Source organism: Podarcis melisellensis (genome assembly GCF_964234715.1).
Source record: "Podarcis melisellensis genome assembly, chromosome: Z".
Lineage (NCBI taxonomy): Eukaryota > Metazoa > Chordata > Lepidosauria > Squamata > Lacertidae > Podarcis > Podarcis melisellensis.
In genome coordinates, this window is record NC_138547.1 from 14,793,940 (window position 1) to 14,818,678 (window position 24,739).

General features: G+C 44.9%; 1 protein-coding gene across 2 annotated transcripts in view; it reads left to right on the plus strand.

Annotated features, from left to right (window-relative positions):
- Window positions 1–24,739, plus strand: part of DDX31 (DEAD-box helicase 31) — a 67,786-nt gene that overhangs the window by 23,073 nt on the left and 19,974 nt on the right. For both annotated transcript variants that reach the window (XM_081897168.1, XM_081897167.1), the window contains exons 15-17: window positions 2,095–2,145; window positions 9,991–10,130; window positions 17,102–17,183. In XM_081897168.1, the coding sequence (XP_081753294.1) occupies window positions 2,095–2,145; window positions 9,991–10,130; window positions 17,102–17,183 (273 nt within the window). The remainder of the gene's footprint in view (window positions 1–2,094; window positions 2,146–9,990; window positions 10,131–17,101; window positions 17,184–24,739) is intronic.

The window sequence follows — 24,739 nt, forward strand, 5'->3', positions numbered from 1 at the left end:
TTCAGGATTCCTTGTCTTGTTGCACCAAACCAGGGACAGGAACCCAAGAGCCACTTTCTCTTCTGGACAAATGTTCAGGGGCCTTGTGCCAGTGGTGGGCAGACAAGGAGTACAAAAAATTGCCTTTGCCTGAGAGCCCTGGGAAGAGGAATTGATTGTTAAACTTCTCTCTCGGAAGGGGAATAGGGTTTTCATAACAACTCTCAGGACCCTTAACAACAAACGGATCCCAGGCTTCTTTGGGAAAGGTCATGGCTGTTTAAAGTGGTATCATAGTGCTTTAAATGTATGGTGCAGATGTGGCTCTAGTTGCACCTGCAGAATCAGAATGACCGTGCGTGAGGGGTGTGAGTGAATGCAAGTGCGATTTGTGTTGGGAGGCAGCTGGTTTTAATTGCAGGAGAAGAGAGCAAAAACCATGCTGGCGAAGAGCTGTAACCAGAGATGATATATTTGCATACTCATTACGGCTTTGCATGGTGTTGTGCCTTGATCTGCTTAAACTAATAACCTCTTTTGGCAGTGTATCTGCTTCATCAAGTGGACTGGGAACAGGCGGCGACTCGACGCCGGTCGCGGCTGGGTGTAATAAATCCCCCTTCTTAACTTGGCAGCTCCTTAAAACTAAATCCAATATCTTGGCATAATGGCATCTAATAAGCTGAAGCGATCGGTCAAATCCAATTTAAATCCCTTAACCCACCCCCCTTTTTTTGGTGCTACGAAAGGAAAGCTCAACTAAGGTTGGGTTGGACCTGGATTGAAAGTGTTATTTTGTAGTTACGCTTTTTTTATATATATAAAAACAAAAATTGGAAATCCTCTTCCAACACTTGTGATCGCTAATTGCAGTTCCACTTGGAGAGGGCTTTTGTGGTTGGATTCTCCTTGCGGGTTTGCTAGAAGCATCTGGTTGGCCATGTGAGAACTTGAGGCTGGTCTAGATGGGCCATTGGCTTGATCCAGCAGGACTTTTCTTGTGTTCTTATTTGGCGTTAGGGATTCTTCACCCGCCAGTATAGGTTTCCATGCTGAGGAATGCATGAGCCCCAGATTCTGCAGCTGTTAAGATCCCAAGTTTTGTTGGCATATGGCTGGAGCAAACCTTTAAACACACAGTGTTCAGGCTGAGACTCAGTATGAAATAAGAAAGCTTCTGTTTATTAAAGTAAGTCCATTTTTTGATAGGAAGTCTCTGGTGCTAGCTAATTAATCAGGAGAAACAAATGAGCCAGTTTGCCCCTCAAGAAGGTGTATCCAGGTAGACTTCACAGCTAGAGGTCCAAGAGAAAGTGGAAGAGGGTGTAATGTAACTCATACAACTTTGGCTTCAGCACAGAGATCAAAGGGACAGATACAGGTTAGGACTCGCACCTCTGGCTTGGTTCAGGTGTAAACGTTTGTTACTCTGGGAACAATTCCTTTGCTTGCACACACTTCCCCTTTCCTGCTTGGCTTCAAGAGAGTTAATTCCTAGTAAACAATGGTTTGTACTTTGCCTTTCTAAATCTGCTTTAAGTTAGTGTTCAGAAACAAAATGCAAACCATAGCTGCCGGTTCAGATGTAGTGTGTCATTTGTTGAAATCAAGTTAATGAGCATAGGACTCATTCTTAATATTGCACTTTTTTCGTATTTTTCCTGAAGTGTTATTTAAAGGGCTGTGGATATGCATTCTTCATAGTGCATTGGGTTGAAATATCTTTTTATATAACAACTTATGAACATATGGTCATGCATATATTTATTTGATTTAATTATCCAACTTATTGGGAATTGTTGTTCACGGGCCCTTGCTAGCATTTTTGTTTAGCTCTTCCATTTTGTGGGTCTATAGAGGATGTTCTTATTTGAGTTTAGAATTGTTTCCTTCTTTGTTGCAATAGCTTTTTGGAGGTTAAGGTTCTCCCCTTTCTCTACACCCCCGCCCCAATTTCCCATAGAGTGTCAAACCCCAGTTTAGTGTAACATCTCCACCGTTGATTGATTGTAATTTGCTCCTGAACACCTTGGATGAATGACAGGATAAACCATAATAAATGTAGTGAACGTAAACCTTTATAAAAACTGAGCTCATCATACTTCCTTTTCAAAGGATGTTGCTGCTCGTGGATTAGACCTGCCACAGGTTACCTGGATTGTACAGGTAAGTTTTTCTTTCCTTTTTTTCCTGTGCATGTGTGTGTTGTGTGATTGATGGGTGGAGGGATCAATCTTCAACATCACGGAAACCTGGTGCAGAGCTCTAGGTTGTGCATCAGGAGTGGGCAGTGGGCAGGCATCAGGCTTGTTGATTCTACTTAGGTTTTCAGCTAGACCTCTCAAGATCTAAAAACCAGAATCAGCCTCTGGCATGATTCTTTCCCAAAGGTCATTTGCTGTGCAGGATGGTTCTTAACAGGAGAAACTGGAAAATTGAGCCTAGGACTTTCTGCATGCAAAGCAAGTGCTCTGTGATTGAGCTACACATCCTTCCCAAGGCAGCGTATTGGGGGGGGAGCGGGAATGAAATCCTGAAATCCTGTAGATGTGCTGCCAGTCACCAGCTAGGTGGACCGAATGCTCTGACTCAGTGTAAGGCAGTTTCCTATGCTACGCATCAGAGCAAGGACATATCCCAGTCAGGCAAAACCGCTCAAATCAGGGCAAGTGAGGGGTGTAGTCTGAGGAGTGTCCTAGGACAGAGGCCTGGGAGGCTGCATTCAGCTTCCCTACCTCTGGCATACAAAGCACACACTTGCCCCCATGTATGAGCATGCACATCTCACCAACATACTCCTCTAAACATAAATGCTTTCGCCAGTCCTAACAGCAGGTGTTCCACTGACCTGTAAATAAGAGAGGGTGGTTTAGAAATTTAATAAATAAATAAAATAAATGCTGCCTCCTTCCCGAATGGTCATGCCTCTTTTCAGGTGCAGGATTGGCTTGCAGGTTGACACCCCCCCCCCATATGAGATGACAGTGTGTTGGAGACCCTGGGGAAGTTGCTGCTTGTCCAGAAGGCTTGGCTCGGTCATCCGGATAAGCCCGAGGAGAGACCTGTGGGAAGCAATTAGATTACTCTCTGTGTGTCTCGGGTGGCCCTGCAGCCTGTCGAAGGCATGCCAGAGGGCACAGGGAAAAATGATGGAACGGGGCTGTCGCTGATCGGTCTTTAGGTTTCTGATGAGGGAATAAGGAAACGGCAGAGTAAGCTCATACAGTGGTACCTCTGGATGCGAACGGGATCCGTTCCGGAGCCCCATTCTCATCCAGAAGCAAACGCAACCTGCTTTTGCACACTCGCGTGACGTCACTTTGGACCGCAAGCGCGAGTGACAAAACCTGGAAGTAACGCGCTCTGTTACTTCTGGGTCGCTGCAGCGTGCAGCCCGAAAATACTTATTCCGAAGCTACTTCAACCCGAGGTATGACTGTACTAGATAGGAACATGGGAATCTGCCTTATTCTAACTCAGGCCCTTGGTCTAGCTAAGTACTGTTTACACTGACTGGCAGCAACACTTAAGAGTTTCAAGCAAGAGGTCTCTCCCAGCTCTAGCTGGAGATGCCGTTGGGGATTGAACCTGGGACCTTCTGCATGCAAAGCAGATTCCCTGCCACGGAGTCTGTGCGGTGCTTTCCAGGAACATAGGAAGCTGCCTTATATGGAGTGAGACCCTTGATCTTGTTGGTTTCTGCTTTCCTCTCTGTGCAGCGAAGTGCTTGTCACGAGACAGGTTGTTTACATTCCACAGAGTCTGTACTGTTGGAGGTTTTCCCACGGGAACGGGAGACTGGATATGACGTACACTGGTTTCCTGTTTTTCACTGTTCTTTGCAGTTTCAGTTTGTGATTCTCTCCGTGCTTTAGAGGAGAGATGACGCTTTCTCTGCTCCGGCAGAGGGAAGATGTTTTTCTGTAACTTACCAGCTTTGAAATGTAAATAAAGCAATATAGAGTATGTTGGCACGTACTTTTCATCATTCCGCTGTGCACTGGACACTGCTCCTCCCCAACATTTGGTTATGGGCCCAGAAAAATGCAGTGTTTTGAGGATGGACTTCAGAAGTCGGGCTCCTGGCAGAGGAACAAAGGAGCAAGAGACGAAGTGCCGGCAGAGGATCGGAAAGCAGCAGAGAGACGGAACGCAAGGTATCTGCTCTGCGCGTCAAAATGATTGATGAAGGTATGTGCTACTGCTCCGGGCAGCCTGCCAGCTCCTAATTAATGGCTTTAAGGCTGGACTTTGAACTTTTAAAGCCGTTTTCCACGGCACAAGCGTAGTGGCTTGGATGGCTGGGAAAGTGAAAGTAACTTTTACAAATGCTGCAGTTTCAAGCAGCTGCAGACATGACGCAGCAAGAATTAAAGGGCAGTAGAGAAAGCACTTGGGGACTTTCGCTATTGAACTTGCCTTTGGGAATGCAGTTTGAAGCAGCTGCAGATAAGCAAAGAGGCTCAAGGCAAGGCAGAGGCTGTTTTGATTTGCCTTTGGATTGAAGCAGCTGTACACAGACGCAGCATGTATACAGCAGCTTGATTTAAGCAGCATAGATGACGCAGGAGGCAATTGCCAAAGTCATGATGGCTAGCTGCAGAAGGCTGGATGAAGCAAGTGGGGAATTTGATACCACTGATCAGCCAAATGCTCAACTCACAGTAGCCTGTGATACTGCCATGAATCAGAATGAAGCAGATCGCCGAGGTGCTGGCTGCATGGGAAAGGGGGAGACTTCACAGTCATCATCCCATAGTGCAGTGGAACCACCAGATGGCGCCAAAGCTTTGAAGGCAGTGAAATGCTACTCGTGTGGACGTCTAGGCCATATGAAGAGGGAATGCAAATATCCCAGAGCCAAGACAGAGCAGCGCAGCGGAAGCTCATCGCGTGGAAAAGGCCAGAGCAAAGGCAAAGGTCCGGTGTCCAGGACAACGCAGCACATGGCAATGGTCTCACGCTACGCTCCAAAGGTCGCAAAGATTGCAGAGGTTGCAGAGGTCCAGAAGACGTCTAGATCTTTCTTCGTTGTTGATTCAGCTGCAACGCATCACATGTGCAACGATAAGCGATTGTTCGTGTCTTTTACACCGCAGGAAGGTGCGATTCACCAGGCAGATGGCCACACGATTCCCAGTAAAGGCTACGGAACTGTTGTTCTTCACAGTTTGGACTTATCGATACAGGATGTGCTTTATGTGCCGGACGCGAAACATAATCTGCTCAGCGTTGGACAGCTGATTGAGAAAAAGATTGACGTTTCCTTTAAGAACAATAGGTGCATCATCACAAAGAAAAATGATTATCAATTGTATGCTGAATTTGTTGATCGTTTGTTTCTTTTGTATTATGATGATGTTATGCAGGATGACACTTGTTGCATTGCAGGTTCTAACAAAAGTTTGCATGCAGATTGTATTCATGCTTTTCACAGGAAATTTGGACATTTGCATTTTGAGGCAGTATCTAAAATGCCTGCCTTGGTTGAAGGTATGACTATTAAACCCTGCAGGTACCACATGAAGTGCAAGGCATGCGCAGCAAACAAGGTGAAAATGGCTGCGAAAGGTAAGGTGTCTAGTAGGCAAGCTACAGAACCATACCAAATTATTCATGCTGATTTGGTTGGACCACTAGCGCCCTCTTTGGGTGGAAATAGGTACTTCATGGTTCTTGTTGATGCATTTTCCAGGTATATTTTTGTGTATAATCTCAAGCAGAAATCAGAGGCTTTTCCTAGGTTCAAGGAATTCTGTGCTTGGTTGGAAAATGTGCATGGTAAGAAGATTAAGACTCTTTTCTCTGACCGGGGGGGAGAGTTCACTTCTCAGCAGTTTGAAGCTTTTCTGGCTGAGAAAGGAATTCAACACGATTTGTCTAGTCCTCGCTCGCCATGGCAGAATGGGCTTGCGGAACGAGCAAATCAAACATTGCTTCAAGGGTTAAAAACCTTGCTGCATGATGCAAATCTTCCAGAGAGTTATTGGGCCGAAGCTCTCTCATGTTTCACTTACAGTTATAATCGCAGGTTATCTTCAGCGATTGGTTGTACCCCCTATGAGAAGATGTTTGGCAAGAAGCCATACATCAAACACATGAAAATTTTTGGTTCGGACATGTGGGTTCACTCACCACAAAACTCCAAATTAGACAAGCGTGGATTGCATGGTATCTTTCTAGGTTATCAGAAAGGGTCTTACAGAATAATGATGACTGAGTCTAAGGAGATTAAGCTCACAAGAAGTGTTGAGTACAATGCCAAGTGGGGGGAGAATGTGGGAATTTTTCAATGTTATCCTGATGACAGTGATGAGACTGAGGATAGTCAAAAGCAACCGCAACAACCCACACCCACTGATGAAGGTTCTGATTCTGATTCTGAAACTGAATCGAGTGATTCAGAGGATTTCAAGAGTGCGAAAGCCTCTATGCGACCCTCTGAAAGCTCTGATCAAGAATTGGAAGAACCATTGTTCACAATAGGTCACTTTTCTCCTAAGAAGGAAGAGGAGAGTGTTGAAGACTTAAGGCTAATTCGTAGGTCACAGAGAGCCACAAAAGGCAGACCTCCAAAGAGATTTGCTGATGAGTATGCTAAGATAGCAGTAACAGCTGTTAAAAGCTCCAAGAAGGTTTTTGAACCTTCAAGTTTCCAAGAAATCCAGGATTTGGATTCAAAGGAAGCTGAGCCATGGTTAAATGCCATGAAGGCTGAGCTTGATTCCTTGGAAAGGAACAAAACATGGGAACTTGTTCCAGTAGTTCCAGGAATGAAATTGCTTGGAAGCAAATGGGTCTTCAAAGCGAAGACTGACCAAAATGGCAAGATAGTCAGACACAAAGCCAGATTGGTAGCCAGAGGTTTTGCACAGGTACCAGGTGAAGACTATCACGAGACCTACTCACCCACAGTGAGGTATGAGAGCATTAGGCTTATGCTCAAGCTAGCTGCAGAGGAGAATCTACACATTAGTCACCATGATGTGAATACAGCTTTTCTGTACGGATCTCTAGATGAATCACTTTATATGCTTCCACCTGATGGCGTACAGGTAAAACAGGGATTTGTTTGTGCTCTGAAAAAGTCCCTTTATGGTCTCAAACAAAGTGCACGGTGTTGGCACACAAAACTCACTGAAGTATTGTTTTCTCTAGGTTTTCAGCAAGGGAAAGCTGATACATGTGTGTTTGTCAAAGAGGAGGGGCAAAAGAAACTGTATTGTTTGTTTTATGTTGATGATCTTTTATTCTTTTGGAAAGATGTCACAATGTACAATAACGCCCTAGCTCAACTGAAAGAGCACTTTGACATGAAAGATCTTGGTGAGGTAAACAACTACCTATCTCTGGAAATAGAGAGAGATCAAGATGGTAACATTCTAGTACACCAGTCACGGAAAATTGCTGATGTGTTAAGCAAACTAAACCTGATGGATGCTAACCCTGTGGACACACCGATGATAACAGGTTATCAGGTAGATGACACTGAAGAAGCATTTTCTGACACTACACTGTACAGAAGTGTGCTAGGCAAGCTAAACTTCATTGCCAGATGTTCAAGACCAGACATTGCTGTAAGCTGTAATTTGCTAAGCAGACAAGTCAACAATCCTACTGTTAAGGATTGGAAAGCTCTGAAACGCATAGCGCGGTATTTGAAAGGCACTATGCATTACAGACTGAGATTTAACAATCAGAAGTCTGGTGGTCTTGAGATATTTGCAGATGCAAGTTTTGGAAGTGACACTACAGACAGGAAAAGTACGTCTGGAGTTTGCTATAAGTACAATCAGGGTCTATTTGATTGGTCGTGCAAGAAGCAAACAACAGTTAGCTTAAGTACTTGTGAAGCTGAACTGAATGCACTGTCTTATTCACTTAAAGATTGTGAATGGTTGTTACAATTGTGCAAAGACATGAAAATTCCTGTCAAATGTCCAATCCAGGTTTACCAGGACAACAAAGCATGTTTGGCTTTGCTGAATTCTGAAGGTTGTAAGCAAAGCACGAAGCACTTGCAATTGAAGTTGCAACATGCTAGGGAACGTATTCAGAAGGGACTCGTAACGGTGTCCTATATGCCAGGTAATGAAATTCCTGCTGATGTATTGTCCAAGATTGTATCGAGGGATCAACACTGTACCTATGTGCAGAAGTTGGGTTTGTACTGATATTGTACGAACACGCTGCCCAGAGATGTTCACAGAAAGGGGGAGGATGTTGGTTTCTGCTTTCCTCTCTGTGCAGCGAAGTGCTTGTCACGAGACAGGTTGTTTACATTCCACAGAGTCTGTACTGTTGGAGGTTTTCCCACGGGAACGGGAGACTGGATATGACGTACACTGGTTTCCTGTTTTTCACTGTTCTTTGCAGTTTCAGTTTGTGATTCTCTCCGTGCTTTAGAGGAGAGATGACGCTTTCTCTGCTCCGGCAGAGGGAAGATGTTTTTCTGTAACTTACCAGCTTTGAAATGTAAATAAAGCAATATAGAGTATGTTGGCACGTACTTTTCATCATTCCGCTGTGCACTGGACACTGCTCCTCCCCAACAGATCTATCTAGTGCAGTGTTGCCTGTACTGACCAGCAGCAGCTCTCCAGGTTTTCATTCAATCATAAAATCATTGAGTTGGAAGGGACCCTGCAGGTCGTCTAGATTCCAATGCAGGAATCTCAGCCAAAGCATCCATGGCAGATGGCTGTCCAACCTCTACTTGAAAACCTCAAGTGAAGGAGAGTCCACCACCTTCCAAGGGAGTCCATTCCACTGTTGAACCGCTTTTACTGTCAGAAAGTTCTTCCTGGTGTTTAGTCGGAATGTCCTTTCTTGAAACTTGAATCTATTTCTTCAGGTTCTAGCCTCCAGAACAGGAGAAAACAAGCCTCCATCTTCCATGTGACTGCCCATTAGATATTTGAAGATGGCTATCTTCTCTCCCCTCAGACTGGGATATCTCCCAGCCCTGCTAGGAAATTCCAAGGATTGAACCTGGAAGTTTCTGTGTGCAGAGCAGATTCTCTGGCACTCAGCTACATATAGTCTCCACCACCCCCAAGATGGCATTTCAGAAATTAATTTAATAAATATGGTGCCGCTACAATATGACACTCACCTTCAGGTGTCATTTGAGTTCTCTGCCCTTGATTCCTTTGCTTGCTAATTAAAAGCATAAACTGGAACCTGTTGCAAAAAAGAAGATGCGTGTTTTGAAATGATTTGGGGGGGGGCAACCCGATCAGTCGGTCTGCGAAACCCGATCCGCACATATGAGTGATTGCCCTGTGTAGTAGTCCATCCTAAGGATTTGACCTTGCATGTGTGAAGCAGTCCTGCAAGTGTATGGAATGCAGCTTCCCCCCCCTCCCCCGGTTTGTCATTTTTTAACATTTTTGAAGTGTGCACTCAGTGTACGGTACATATACGGTAGCAGTGTAATGTGTGAATCAGCCATCAAATGCCATGACACTGTAAAGCTAAGCCTATGTAAATGCATCTCTCTGCTGAGTAGCAGGTCTCGGAAAGCTTTAAGCAAGCCAATTACTGTATACTTAAGCCAATATAATTTTAAGGGAACCAACTCAGGTGCGCTCTCTCGGTTTATTTGTCTCGTGCCTATGGTGAGCAGCTGATGCATATTAAGAAAGGAAGCAAATAGGTCACTAATGCCCCCACCCCCCCGCATAGAAACAAATTTTGTTTTTTAAAAAAATTGGTGAGAAGACAGCTTGGCCAATGTGTCATATTCATATGTCAAAAAAACCCTTGTTACCACTGTAGCTGTGAATGATGGTTGCGGGGATATGAGGATGATGGGTTCTGATAAGCCATTTCTTTTCTTGGAAAAGGAAGCTGATATGACCTGGGATTTATTTTTCTAAATGACCTCAGACACAGCACTCTCTCTGATAATTAACCACCCATGCAATCTGCTAATTCCTTCTCTTCCCCTCCACTCTCCAAACTTCCTCTCTCTCTCTCGCACATTATTTTTTCTTTTCTTTTTTCAAGTATAATCCTCCAGCTTCGCTTGCCGAATACGTCCACCGTGTTGGGAGGACAGCTCGGATTGGCAGTCACGGGAACAGCCTGCTCATCCTTGCACCTTCAGAGGCGGAATATGTCAACTTCTTGGCTTCTTGCAAGATTAAGTGAGTCACAAACTCCCCCCCCCCCCCGCACTCCTCTCCTCTCCAACCAAACTTCCCAGCTAAACCAATAATAAGGTATCTGCACTGCTGTGTCTCATTACAAATGGATGGTAGTTGCTACCTTCTTTTTAGAAGGATGTTTTTAATGACAGCTGAAGTATGATTCTCAAAGAGATTTAAAAAAAAAATCATTACAAAAAAAAGAATTAATGAAATTCTCAGTTGGTTGGCATCCTTGTGTCTCGGGAGACAATGGAGGAGTTTGCCTTTGGGGGTAAAGGCAAGCTATTGGAAGGTTGCAGCGCCTGCTGTGGCTGTAGAAACCGAAACGGAAGAAATTATGATGATGATATGATGATGATGAAACCAGTGCTAGTCCTACTCACAGTAGACCCACTCAAATTGGTGGACATGACTAATGTGGGCCCATTAATTTCAGTAGGGCAATGCAGAGTAGAATTTAGTTGGACACAACCGATTACTTATAATAATTAATTGTTATTGTTATTAATAGTCCATTAATAGGGACCATTGCATGGAAGCGAGAAGGTTTAAAACAACAGGAGAGGTTTGAATAGATTGGGGAGGAAGAAATACTGTTTTTTTTTTAAGTGGAGATGGGTACAACACAGAAACCAACACCAAAAAGCTTAAACAACAAAGCTGTTCTCAGTTCACTTCTAGCTGGGCTGAAATTTTGCTTAAGACCACCACTTTATTCCTCTCAGTGTTTTTTCTATCCATGCCTTATTCAAACCTCTGCCGTTGTTTTATACTGCAACTTTTTCCTTCTCATTGTCCTTATGTCCCTGCTTTACTCAAAGCTCCCCCTCTTCCTTTCCTCAGCTGCCACATGGGTGAGTGATAAAATAGCGCTAAAATATCACTTCACTCCTGGTAGCAAATGTTGCCTTCAAGATAAAGTTCCAAATAGAATGCAGTAATTTACAGCAAGTATTTTATTAACAAGCAAACACTCATGTATGTACACCATCCATCACTTAGCCTTCTCTAACTGAACAAGCTTGCTTTTAAGATGCTATTCATCTTAAACTTGTAGGAACATAAATCTGCAGATGTAGGAGAATAGGGAGGAGGTGGTGTGGAAATGGTGGTGGTCTGTTTGCAAGGGGTAAAAGGAGGCAAAGAGGAGGGGGAGAAGGTGCAGATGAAAATGGGGGAGTGCAAAGGAGGAGATGCAGAAAAGGACAGCAGGGGAGGCGTGCAAATGGGGACAAAGATGAACATGGAGGTATGAGAGAGGCTGCAGAATAGGAAGAGAAACAGAATAGGAGGTGGCCTCATAACTGAGTAAAAAGTGAAAAGAGTACTCGCTAGTTACAACATGTGGTAGAGGAGGAGACTTGTTGGGTTATGCCTTCGGGATTTGTATGTGTAAAGCTTTTCTGTTGATGGGAGGCCCCATCTTCGCTGATGTAGTAACTTTTTTCCCATATAAGTGAAACCTGCAACAAAAAGTTGCAGTGCGGTGATTTCCTGTTCAGGGTGCCAGCCAGCCAGTCATGTCCTCTACCACTATAATCCATTCCATCTCCCCACTCGGTCTCGGTTCCCCATCATTTCTCACCAGAAGTCAGTCACCACAATTCCATGCCCCCTGTGTGTGTTTGGAGGTGGGGGTGGGGGTTCTTCTTAAATATTTATTGTACTCCTGCAAGTCTTGAGATCTCACCAAGCCTGCTGCTACTTTACTCTTTTTCATAGATGGTGCTGTTTGGCTCGATAAACTGGCCTAGGATAATCAATTTGCTGTATAGGATTAGGTGGTTCAGTAGCTCTAAAGTGTTCCACAATTTCTATAGATAATGCTGGGATTTCATTACTATCAATGGCAGCAACAGTAATAGAGAGGGGAGTGCAAGAGAGTGTAAGCTAGCCTATTGTACAAAGGTGAATTTTTGCATTTATTATTCCTCCCACTTTTGCCTCTAGCCCTGTTCGTCATGGGTGTGAGGTCTCTGAGAAGTTGCCCAGAATTGAATGTGCCCTTGAGCTGTAAAAAAAATTCCCCACCCCAGTCATAAAAGGCTCCCAGTATCTCCCAGGAGGACTGGGGGGAAATCTTAAGGGGACAGGAGTCAGGACCCCTTTGTTGTGGGACAGGACCTTGGGTTAGTGGAGTGTTTATAAAGTCCTCATTTCAGAATCTATGAGCCTAATTAGGACAGGTAGGTGCTTCTTACTGTGTGATAGTTATCTATGTGGAACTGGATTATCCCTGTGTGTAAGTAAGAAGGGACTGATAGCAGGCTGTGGGCTTAATGGATTACAGATCAGATCCGGATAGACAGTTCCAAGCCCAGGGCAACACGTGGCATCAAATCTAATTGCCCTTTCCGTTCATAAATGGAGCCTGGTGGAAATTTATCCTGACAATTTCAGTGTGGGAAACGAGGCAGAAGAATGGCCATGTGCTGGTCTGGCGCATAAACTATTGTGCTTTGAAAACAAAGCTGTTCCGCCACCTTCTGAAAGGTTGGTCGCCTGCCTCTTGTCTCTTTTTAAACTAATAAGCTTAATGAACTGATGTAACTGACAACAGTAATAATACGATTTGGGCACATTCATGGCAGATAGCAATTTGCTCTGAGCTAACTAACATGAACAAATTGCTTTATGTGTCTGACAAGTTGGTCTCTAAGTCCATGAAAGCTTATGCTGTAATAAATTTGTTAGTCTTTTTATTTATTTAGAGCATTTGCGTCCTGCTCTTCAGGTGAAAAGAGTCCCAGCACGATTTACATACAATCAACTAAAACATGACCATTCCCACGCAATGATTTAAAATCTAAAAGATGCAACACAAAAGGAAAAGGTGATGGAGAGGGAAGAGGAAAAAAGCAAATTTAGGTACCACTTTTGGGGACCAGAGCCCACTTCATCAGATGCATGAAATACTATTATTATATTTAGCAGTGTCATCATATGGATATATTATACAATATAAGAAACACAAGACTGTTGTAAGTGCTCGTTCTGCTCAGAGTAGACCCACTGAAATTGATGGACGTGACTAACTTCAATGAGTTTGCTCTGAGTAATGCAACCCACAGACTGCGATAAAGCTTAAATGTACATAAGAACATAGAATGAGCTCTACTGGATCAGGCCAATGACCCATCTAGTCCAGCATCCTGTTCTCACAGGGGCTAACAAGATGCCTGTGGCAAACTAGAAAGCAGGACCTGGCTAGAAGAACGCTTTCTCTCCATGTGGTTTCCAGCAACTGATACTCAGAAGCATTGCTGCCTCCAGCTGTGGAGGCAAAGCATAGCTGTCTTGGTTAGTAGCCGTCAATAGCCTTCTCCTCTATGAATTTACCCAATGCTTTTTGAAAGCCATTCAAGTTGGTGGCCACCATTCCCTCCTGCAGGAGTAATTCCATAGTTTAACTATGAGCTGCGTGAATAAGTTCTTTCTTTCTAGTACATTTTTGGTAAAATTATATACAGTCATTGCTCAGAAAGCAGCAGCATCGCTTACGTACAGGCATTGGTAAACCAATGAATACCTATAGCAGGATTTAAAAACAGATTCAGGCCACAGGTAATGGAACTGAACTTCTTGATAAGCTGTAATTCAGCAGTTTCACCCCCCTCCCCTTTATCTTGTTCAAGACTGGCTTCTAGCAGCAGAATGTTCTTGCAGGATGAAATGTTAGATAGGAAACTGCTTTACTGAGTCAGACCCTTGCTCCTCCCTCTGGCTCACTTTTGTCTATGCTAGCTGACAGTGGGATCCAACGCCTCTTGTCCCAATATCAATTACAAGATCTTCAGGTGACCATGAAGATGGATAAGAGGCACTTAAGAGACTGTCTCTTTAGGTCCGATGCAGAAAGGGATCTAACTGAGATTGCTTTTACCAAGAGCTCACCATGATTCCCACCCTTGGTTCATCTAGCTCAGTTCCTGGGAATCAGGAGTGAGAAAAGGGCTGATGCCCTTATGCCCTTGCTTGTGGGCTTTCCAGAGGCATGTGATTACCATTGTGGAAAGACAATGCTGAACCAAACAGACAGTTGAGTTTCATCTCGCAGGGCCCTCCTTATATTCTTAGGAGTTCATAGCAGAGGCAAGAGACAAAACCAACAACTTTGTGATTCGTGGCACAGGCTAACCTGGGGGAGTAAAGCCCACCGAGCCTGGCAGGACTGCCCTCTGAGGAAACATGGTCCAGATCCATCATTCCTCACCACTGCGCTAGATCTCAATAACCCCCTTTTGGTTCTTCTTGATTATATTAAGTCATAAAATTAAGATATGAATGGCAGAGCGCTTTTCTTTCTTATTTTTTAAAAAAGAAGTGGTGTTTTCCCCACTGCTCTGACACATTTGTGAATGAAAATGTCAAAGCCTTCCCCCCACCTCCCCACTTGACAGTGATTTCCTGGAGATATAAAGATAACACCCCCCTCCCCCAAAATTACTCCTGCTACCCCTGCCATTTCTCTCCTCACGCTTGGCATGCTGCCAGCTTGCAACCTTGCATATAAGCGAACTTCGTTCACTCAGCAGGGAGCACGTCACAGAAAAAGGGGCTGAAGCTGGTGTGTGTGTGTGTGTGTGTGCTGTGTGTGTGGCTTCATGCCTTCACGGGGATCCGCTTTCTTTTATAAACTTCGTTAGGCAGCTGTTAGGAAATAAAGCAATTGTCTGATGAGCTGTCGGCGAGGAAGCCCCTGTGCTGTTCTTACAACAATGCAATCCTTTTCAACCCGTCTCCCCCGCAACCCCCAAACAACCGCAAGTCTCAATCGAAGGAACCAAGAGAGACATAAGCAAACACACACACACACACACACACACACACACACAGAGCAAAAGAAAAATTACACTTTAGTGCTGACTTCCCCTCCACTTTTCTTGTCTATTTCTCCTTTGAAATGTCAGTTTCATTCCATGTGGATGCAAGAGGGAGCTAAATTTTAAAGGTGTGTGTATATGAGAAATCGGGGGGGGGGGGGGAAGAGGCAGGATTGTACAAAATCCTGGTCTTAAGGGAAAGGTTAATGGAAGATAATCCAAGGTTCAGATAACAACTACAAAACCCAGTTGCACTGAGTTGATACCCAGGACCCTGGGTGAGGGTTTTATGGATTGGTCTTTTGTTTGCTGCTCTGGGCTCTTTAGGGAGGAAGGGCAAGATAGGAAATCAGTAAATAATAATAATAATTTTTAAATGATTATTGACTATATGGAATTGTGAACAATTTTGTTTTTCACATGTCATTTGCCTCCCATATTATTATGAATCTCTGTAATTTTTTTAAGCCTTCAGGTGCGCCTGCCGTCATTGATGAGCAGCAAACCGACCAAGCTGCCGTCAGTGGTGGTTCTAACCCTCTGTAAAATGGATGCAGGGTCTGTCCTCAGAAGGATTGCTGGAAGGGAAGAGAGGGGATGTCTTGGTGGCTAGCCTGAACTTTAAAGCAGGAGTTGTGGGATTCAGTGCTAGCAACTCTACAACAATAGCCTCATTTTAAAGACATTCCATCTCTCCTACCCCACAAAAAGGGCAATATTCAGAAACCATAGGTAAACATTTTGGCCTCATTTATGAGGAAGGACTGTAGCTACTTTCCCTACACCTTTCTCTTGGTCCTTCCCATCTGCAATATGGAGATGGCAATATTGGTGTGCCTTACAGGCTCGTGGGCATTTTGGATTGTGTGTGTGTGTTTATGTGTGAACACATGAACACCAGGGCAAGATGGTTTGATCATATAATGCCAATCCTGACCTGACTGTAATGGCTGCCAATTAGTTTCTGAGCCCAAGTCAAAGTGCTGGTTTTGACCTATAAAGCCTTAAAACAGCTCAGGAGCTCAATACCTCAAGGACTACCTCTCCCCATATGAACTGGACTGGACCCGGTGATCATCATCTGAGGCCCTTTCCTTGTGCCCAACCCCCATGAGAGGCCCAGAGGGCGACAACATGATAACAGGCCTTTTCTGTGGTGGCTCCCCATTTGTGGAAGTCTCTCCCCAGGGAAGCTCATCTGGCACCTTCATTAAATAACCTTCATCACCAGGCAAAAACATTCCTCTTCTCCCAATCCTTTGGCTGATGAAACAATCTATGCCCTCTTAAATGTGTCTGGTGTGTGTGTGTGTGTGTGTGTGTGTGTGTGTGTGTGAGGGTAAGCTATTTGTCCCCCCCCCCCATTATGTAATGTGTTTTTATGTTGTAAACCGCCCTGTGATAATAGATAGATTAAGCACCTGGTATTTTGTGGCGCTGTGGGTAAAACCTCAGCGCCTAGGGCTTGCCGATCGCATGGTCGGCGGTTCGAATCCCCGCGGCGGGTTGAGCTCCCGTCTTTCGGTCCCAGCTCCTGCCCACCTAGCAGTTCGAAAGCACCCCTAAAGTGCAAGTAGATAAATAGGTACCGCTTACCTAGCGGGAAGGTAAATGGCGTTTCCGTGTGCTGCGCTGGTGCCGGCTTGCCAGAGCAGCTTCGTCACGCTGGCCACGTGACCCAGAAGTGTCTGCGGACATCGCTGGCTCCCAGCCTCTAGAGTGAGATGAGCGCACAACCCTAGAGTCGGACACAACTGGCCCGTACGGGCAGGGGTACCTTTACCCCTTTTTTGTGTGAAATACCTGGATGGAGGGTAAAGAAAGAGTGTATTTCTATAGAAACTAGCATACTGTAGAAAGGTAATGTTTAAATTTGTTGCTTTCTTACTCATGGCTCCGCCCACCACTGGCATGTGGCCCTCAGAAGGTTTCCCAGAAGGGAAATGTGGCCCTCAGGCTGAAAAATGAAGCCACACACCTTCATTATAGCACAGCAGAACCTGAATGACATCGCCTTGGGCTACCCTTGATGTAGCACTATTTTATTTTATTTTTAAAGTGCCATTTTCAGCCATGATTTAATAAAATATGCGCTAAAAAACAAAACATGAGTGATCTTTCCATCCCTTGTTTTTCACCTTCCAGTGTTTCAGAGATGAAGATGGAATCTGTCCTGTCCAGCTTGATGAAAGATGACCGTTTCAAGGGCAGCCAGAGGGGAAATAAGGTGAGTTCTTGTGGAAGAGGGAACCCCTCTCTCCCTCCATGTTTTCTTCCTTTCTAGGAGGAAAGTTAAAAGGTTTGCAGTCCTTTCTCCTAGTCACAAGAGGCATTACTTCCTGGGATGCTCAATGAGAATGGACCTAACATTTGGTCCACCAGCTCTGCTCTTATAACTCTTCACTTGAACCTGGGTTTGAGGATTAGGTGAATGACCTGTTCTGGAGGGAGATGGGCCTCTGAAGGACCAGGTTCACAGTCTGGGGGTTCTCCTCCTCCTCGTCTTCCTGTTGTTGTTGTTAAACTTATTACCTGTCCTTTACCAGCAGATCCTGGGGCTGGTTATGGCAATTCAAAATTTAAAACAGTCTAAAATGAATTGCAGTCCCAGGAATAAGGTGGGCCCTGAAAGCACACACTTTTCAGGTGTCAAAGGCCTGGCAAAGAGATGCATCTTCAGCATTCACTGAAAGCTGTATGGGAAGGTGGCAGCCACACGTCTGTGGTGAGGAGATTCCACAGAAAAAGTCCTCTGCAATCAGTTAATGGTGAAGAGTGGGATCTAAATTTGACATTTCATCACCTGAGGATTGTACTGTTTGAGGAAGGTATAGTGGGAAAGATTAGTAAATGTCTTCCCTGCTACACACCTTCCTTAAGTGTTTCTACCTGGCTGGAATGTGTCCATGGACTCTGGTAATGCCTTTAGCTTGCCTGGATGGAGGTTTGTGTGTGTGTGTGTGTGTGTGAGAGAGAGAGAGAGAGAGAGAGAGAGAGAGAGAGAGAGAGAGAGAATTAGCATTTGTTCCTGCACGCACTTTTGCTTCTCCCTCTGCTTACTGCTGGCATGGGGCTGCTAGAAGGTTGCCTAGAATGGAATATAGCACTTAGGCTGAAAAAGGGTTCCCCAACCCTGGTGTAAAGCAAATTATTTGCTTGCTCATCTGTGGTGAGGCTTCGAAGGCATTGCAAAAGTGGCTTTTTTCTTTTTGGCCCAAATGACTAGCATCAGTACATGTTGTCCATTGTTAGCTGCTGGGGATTGCCTTGAACAGCTGTGTTCCAAAGTTGACCTTGACCTTGCAGCAGATCAGAAACTTATTATTTCTACAGAAGGGTCCCTGTCCCTGGTATCCTATAGCCACCCAGTCAGCATGGAAAGGGACCTTTTTTAGCCACTGAGAAGAAGTTTCCTGGCCCTTTGTACTGATTAGAACTGATCAACTTAGAAACTGAGTGTTCTGCCTTCTTCCAGTTCTTTGCGTGCTTCCAGTTTTTTCAGTGTATAAGGCTTTACCAAATCATAGCTTTCTCTCCTTGCAGAAGTCTTCACTGATGTCCATTATAAATACCCCTTTAGAGTGTGTGTGTGTTTGGACTTCTCTGAGGAGCTGATGGAGGAAAAGATGCCGAAAGCACCTGTAAAATGTATTTTTTATCTTTAGGCACATGAAATATATATGCGGCCGCGTCTGGGTGTGTGAATGTTCACCGGCCTACAAAGAGAATACATTTGATCTGCCTGCACTTTTTCTGCCAGGCTGGGGGAGGCTCCGAGCGGGGGCCACGCTCTGTGTGTGTGAGAGAGAGGCTTGGAAGGTGCAGGGCAAAAAGTTGCTAAAAACAAAAATTTTCGTTTTGTATGCATCCCTTTAAAAAAAAAAATCAAGAGAGAAGGCATTGCAGTTCTCACCTTGCTTCCTGCCCACCACCAACTGAAAGGAAGATGCCTCCCTTTTATAGTCAGGACAAATAAAGTCCTTCATGCAGCACATAGTGAAACTATGGAACTCACTTCCACGGGAGGCAGTGATGGCCACCAACTTGGAAGGCTTTAAAAGAGGATTAGACAAATTCATAGTAGAGGACTTTTTAATAAAATAGCATCAATCAGTTCCAACAAAAGCTGTACATGGTTACATGCTTATTTCAGTCGCATCTAAAAAGAAAAGTTGAGTAGGGACTCTTAATCCAATAACTGAATCATTGAATGTAAGCATGAATGGCTGGAGGTTTTACATTTAACATCATGTCTGTTTACTTAGCTGATCTACAGGGACCACACCTTATCATGATATATATAGCTATATTATTATGAGAGCCAGTGTGGTGCAGTGGTTAAGAGCGGTGGACTCGTAATCTGGTGAACCGGGTTCGCGTCTCCGCTCCTCCACATGCAGCTGCTGGGTGACCTTGGGCTAGTCACGCTTCTCTCAAGTCTCTCAGCCCCACTCACCTCACAGAGTGTTTCTTGTGGGTGAGGAAGGGAAAGGAGATGGTTGGCCGCTTTGAGACTCCTTAGGGTAGTGATAAAGCGGGATATAAAATCCAAACTCTTCTTCTTCTCATCAGAGTGAACGTATTTATTTTGACCTCTGCCAACCCTCCTGTGTTGCATTAGGTGCTCAGAAACAGCTGAACCCCAAACGCCATCAGAGATGGTTCTTTGGAGTCTTTCCAGTGGAAGGCTATATCTAAACAGGCATCTATCCTAACTTATGGATCACAGCAGGGTATGAATGCAGGGTCCAGCTACAGCAGGGGTGGGGAGATTCAGGTCCAGGGGCCAAGCCACACTCCTTACTGGACCTGCATCAGGTGTTTTTGCCTGGCTGTGTCCTGTGATGTGACCTAGTTCCCTGACAGTGCCTCTTCAGTCTACCTAGATTGTACCTGGGCCCCTTCTGCATGCAAAGTAGGTGCTCTACCACTGAGCTATGGTGCTCCCTGAACTAAGCTTCTAGTCCTCATGTTTCCGAATTAAAGGCTGATTTAAAGCTGCCTTATATACTGAGTCAGAACCAACTGAACATCTAGTTCGGTATTGTATAAGTGGACCAGCAGCAATTCTTCAGGGTTTCAGAGACATTGGGGATTGAACTTGGGACATTCTACTTGCAAAGCAAATGTTCTGCCATGAAGCTGTGGCGCTTCCCCTAAACTACAGGTTCCTGGTCCCTATTGTAGAGGTTCAAACCATAATGTGAATACTTGGTGCTTGTGTCTATTTTTCCTGCAGTGTTAAGTGCAGCTTTAGCCAGTATTTATTTAGGTGTGCACCTATGATGTGTCAAGCATATACCTGGAGGTTTGAGGTCAAGTGTGAATGCAGCAAAAGTGGGTGGGATTTTTTTTTGGGGGGGGGAGGGTTACAGGTGTGGTCATTGGCTACAACTCTACCCTATTTCCAGGGTGGCAGATAGTACTTTCTGTGTCTGTGTCCTGCGTATTTTCCCTTTTCAGCTCTGAGTCAGTTTTTAATTTTAGATTTTTCTTCCTTTCCCCAGACCAGCCACCCTGGAAGGCAGAAATCAAAACATGCCCATTAGAGTGCAGTTTTTAAAAATAAAATCGCTCCCGGGGGTGTGTGTGAGAAGATGTATAAAGAGAATGGTGGAACTGTGTGTTGGCGGGGGTTGATGCTAGTGGCGTGGGTTTCTTTTTTTAATGTGTTGTATCTCCCCCCGCACTATTTCCTTCTCTTTTCTTTTTTTCCTGTTTGTTTATCTCTCTCTGACCCCCAAACTTGCTTCTCTACCTGCTTGTACATAGGGGTGTGTGTGTGTGTGTGTATACACCCTTGATGAAATTGTTTTTTAAATAGATATATATAAACAAATCTTCCTCCCTTCTTTTTCTGGAAAAAGGAGAGATGCCTCATTCTGAAACCTAAAAGGTGGGAAGATTTTTTTGGTTGGGGGGGGGGAGAGGGAGAGGAATGGTGTGGAAGGAGAGAGAGAGAGAGAGAGAGAGAGAGAGAGAATGAGGAGTCCTTTGTAATATATTGCCATATTATCACTAAATCCCCAGACAGTTGTGGCATAGAAGCAAGTCACCTGTCACTTAAGTTTGAGGTCTCTTTAATTTTCTCCTGGAATTCGCGCCGGGCTGTCTTTAATTTGAGGCCTTTATTGGAATTCGGGAACCTTTCCTGCCTTCCCTGGTGCTCAGATCTATTCTGAGCTCAGATACAGAATGTATACAATAACCATCAGAGGGATTTGGAGAGGGCTGAAGCGCTGTTTATTTAACACTCTGGAGGGATTTTCGGGGTTTATGCCGTCCTCGCTGCCCGCTTTCAATAACGCTTTTGACAACCGTTCTGCCCTTCTCATTAATTTTAAACAGTTAAAACACCGGGAGGGGGGTGAGAGGGGAGGGGGGAAAGTTTTTCATTATTAAAGTGCTTTACTTTTTAATAACAGAGGATTCTGTCCACCGGGGGAAAGGGCAACTCGCTTAATTTCACATTCATATTAAAAAGATGGCAGGAGGGTGACACTCTCTCGCCACCCAGGAGGCTTAAGGAAAGAAAAAAGGTGGATCGGGGTGGTGTGGGCGAGGGGGGAGCGGGGGGAGAGAAGGAAAGGAAGTTTTTGGCGTTTCACAACAGCTGAGACTTGACTCGCTTTAAAAATAATAATTGTATGTCGCTTGTCCACCAGAATGCACAAGGAAGTACATAAATGGACATATATTCATATATATAAATAAAAGAACATTGGGTTGCAACTGGTCCTACTCAAAGTAGACCCATTGAAATCAATATGCCTGACTTTTTGTAAAAACCAGTGTGGTGCAGTGCAGGTAGAGTTTTGGACTAGGACCTGGGTTCGGATCATCACTTGGCCATGAAGCTCACGCTGCCTGACCTTGGATCACTGTCCCTGCCCTTTGGCCCATGACCTGTCTATCTCCCAGGGTTTTTGTGGGGATTAAATGAGGTTGAGGGAGAACCATGTAGATCACCTTAAGGTCCTTGGAGGGCGGAAATGGTGGGATATATATCCACTAAACAAGCAAACCATGTTGTGGTTTTGTTGCTGTCAGGGAGGTCTGGGAATCCTATGAAATGTAGGCTCGTTATTTTCAGTGGGTCTGCTCTGAGTGGAACTTAGCTGAAGACAACCCATTGTGTGTAAGTCAGGACTAACACATCATAACTTTAAACAGCTGTTAAAAACAAAGGTTTGCTGGAAAAGAGCACCCTCAACAGGTCACATGCCAGAAGGGGTAAATTATCTGAACCAAGGATGGGAGAGTTGTGGCCTTCTAGTAGTTGTTGGACTATAAATCACACCATCCCTGACAGTTGACCATACTGACTGGGGCTGATGAGAGTTGGAGTCCAGCACCTGTAGGGACATAGGAAAGAAGGCTGGTCCATTAGGGCAAATGAGGCATTGCCAAGCCAACCTCAGACTTCCCTCCAACAGCCCCTACCTGCTTGCTTGCCTGCCTTACTTCCAGTGCTGGTGGTAGCTCTGCCTGTCAGCTTCTTCCTCCTTAGCCTCAGTGTGGCCCCTTGTAGAATTCAGCAAGGAGGAGAGAATGGGGCTGACCCTGCTTGTCATTGCCTCTGGTTCCTTCTACTGTTGGGCTTTCTGCCCTGCCAGTTCCAGTAGGCACCAGCTGCCACAGGTTAGTCACCACTAATTTGAACAGGGCAGATAATTCCACATATGGGGCACTGTCCGAGAGGAGGTGCCCTTTGTACATTTATTCTGCTCATGAACATTCTGTTTTTAATCACACACACACACACACAGCAGCAGCAGCAGCAGCAGATCTAACACTTCCACCCCTTTAACTCCATATTTTGGTATATATTACAAGACTTTTTCTCACTGCTAAACAGTGTAACCAAGCACCTTTAGGTATTTGAAATCTGAGTTGGTTTTCAGCATTGCATCCTAAACAGAGTAAACGCCACACAGAAATTGCCCATTTAAAAGCACACTCCTCGAACCATTGCCACAGAATGTGCTTTTTGGAATATATGGAATTGGAAGTGTCTGAGAGTGTAAAGATTTTTCCATTTTGGTGAGACGAACCAGCAACCTGGATTTAGTTGGCACAGTTAATGCAGTCTCCTCACAAACGATAGTTTGCAAATCCAGATCTAGGCTCAGAAATATGCACTCCCTCCTGAGTAGAAATTTATGCTTAGTTCAGGCAAAATGCAGCTAATAATCATGTACTTCAAAGTCCTTCTGATAAATCAGTAGGATTTGGGTTGCAATCCTATACCAGTTTACCTGGAAATAAACCCCACTAAACTCAGTGGGACTTACTTTTGGAGACATGTACATCAGAATCTGCCTTATATGGCATCAGAATGTTGGTCCATCTATCTCAGTATTGTCTACACTTACCAGCAGCAGCTCTCCAGGGTTTCGGGCAGGGGGCATTTCCATCCCTACCTTGAAATGCTGGGAGTGAACCTGGAACTGTCTGCATGCAAAGCACGATGTTCTACCACCAAGCTACGACCTTTGAACTGTTAAGCTCCTACTTGGCCATTCCCCATTGCACTCAATGTGAACTGTTAAAATTGTGTTCAGCTTTGGTTGAAGCGTGCCTTCCTACAGGAGTAGCCCACTGTCTTTTGCTCAACTTTAACCTCCTTCATCCCCTGGCCAGTGGCCATGCAATCTGCTGGGGGTCCTGGGAGATGGAGTCCAAAATATTGTCTGCCACTCTGCAGCTATATTGTGAGTGACACACACTTCTGTCTATCATGAGGGACCACGGAGTGCACCTCTGACGTCAAACTGCTGGAGAATCACAGCACCTGCTGTGGCTGTAGAGGCCGGTAGCTCATAATTGCTGCCTCACACATTATTTCTGCAGCTGTAGCAGTACTGAAGTGACTCTCTGGGGTGCAAGCCTGGGCAGTGTGTACGGAGGTCCTGGGCTGTCCGGATGACAGTTACCCCCTCTCAGCCTCACTGATGTGGTCCAAAGGAAAGCGGAGCAATACATTTTATACCAGCTTAGCTGCAGGAGTTGCTGGAAGGAGACATACAAGACAACATCCAACTGTCTTAGGGACTCAACTCCAGATTTGTGTAGGGTTTACTCCTCAGCCTTTCCTTCTCCTGAAGATGTCCCGCAGGGCAGCAGGTACAGATTGTTCCTCAGGGTTTCCTCTCAAAGTCTTTCTCATAAATGATTGTAGTTGCAGGGCAGCGGAGGTTTAGGAACAGAGTTTTCCTTCTCCAAAAACACTAGTATTTTATTAAATGCTTATGTAAGAAAACCATTCAGACAAAATGGAAGCTGCTTAACAATTAGATTGCAAAACCCTTAGCTAAACCTTCCTTGCACTTGTTTACATAGGGATGTATAAGAGCATGAGAAGAGCCTGCTGGATAAGGCCAGTGGCTGACCGGATGCTTGTCGGAAACCCGCAAGCGCAAGGGACTCCCCCTCCTGCGGTTTCCAGCAACTGGCATCCAGAAGCATACTGCCACCGATGGTGGAGGAAGAACATGGAAAGAGCCTTGCTAAACCACGCCAAAAGGGGTCCCATTCAGTCCACCATCCTGTTCAAACAGTAGCCACACAGATATGAGAAGCCTGGAAGCAGGACCTGAGCACAGTAGCTCTCTCCCCTCCTTTGGGTTTCTAGCAACTGGTGTTCAGAAGCATTGCCACCTCCAACTGGAGGCAGAGCATGGCCACTGTGGCTAGAAGCCATTGATAGCTTTCTCCTCCATAAATCTGTACCATCCTCTTCAAGCCGCCCAGTCCACTAGGCCACTTCAGAACAGACCCACT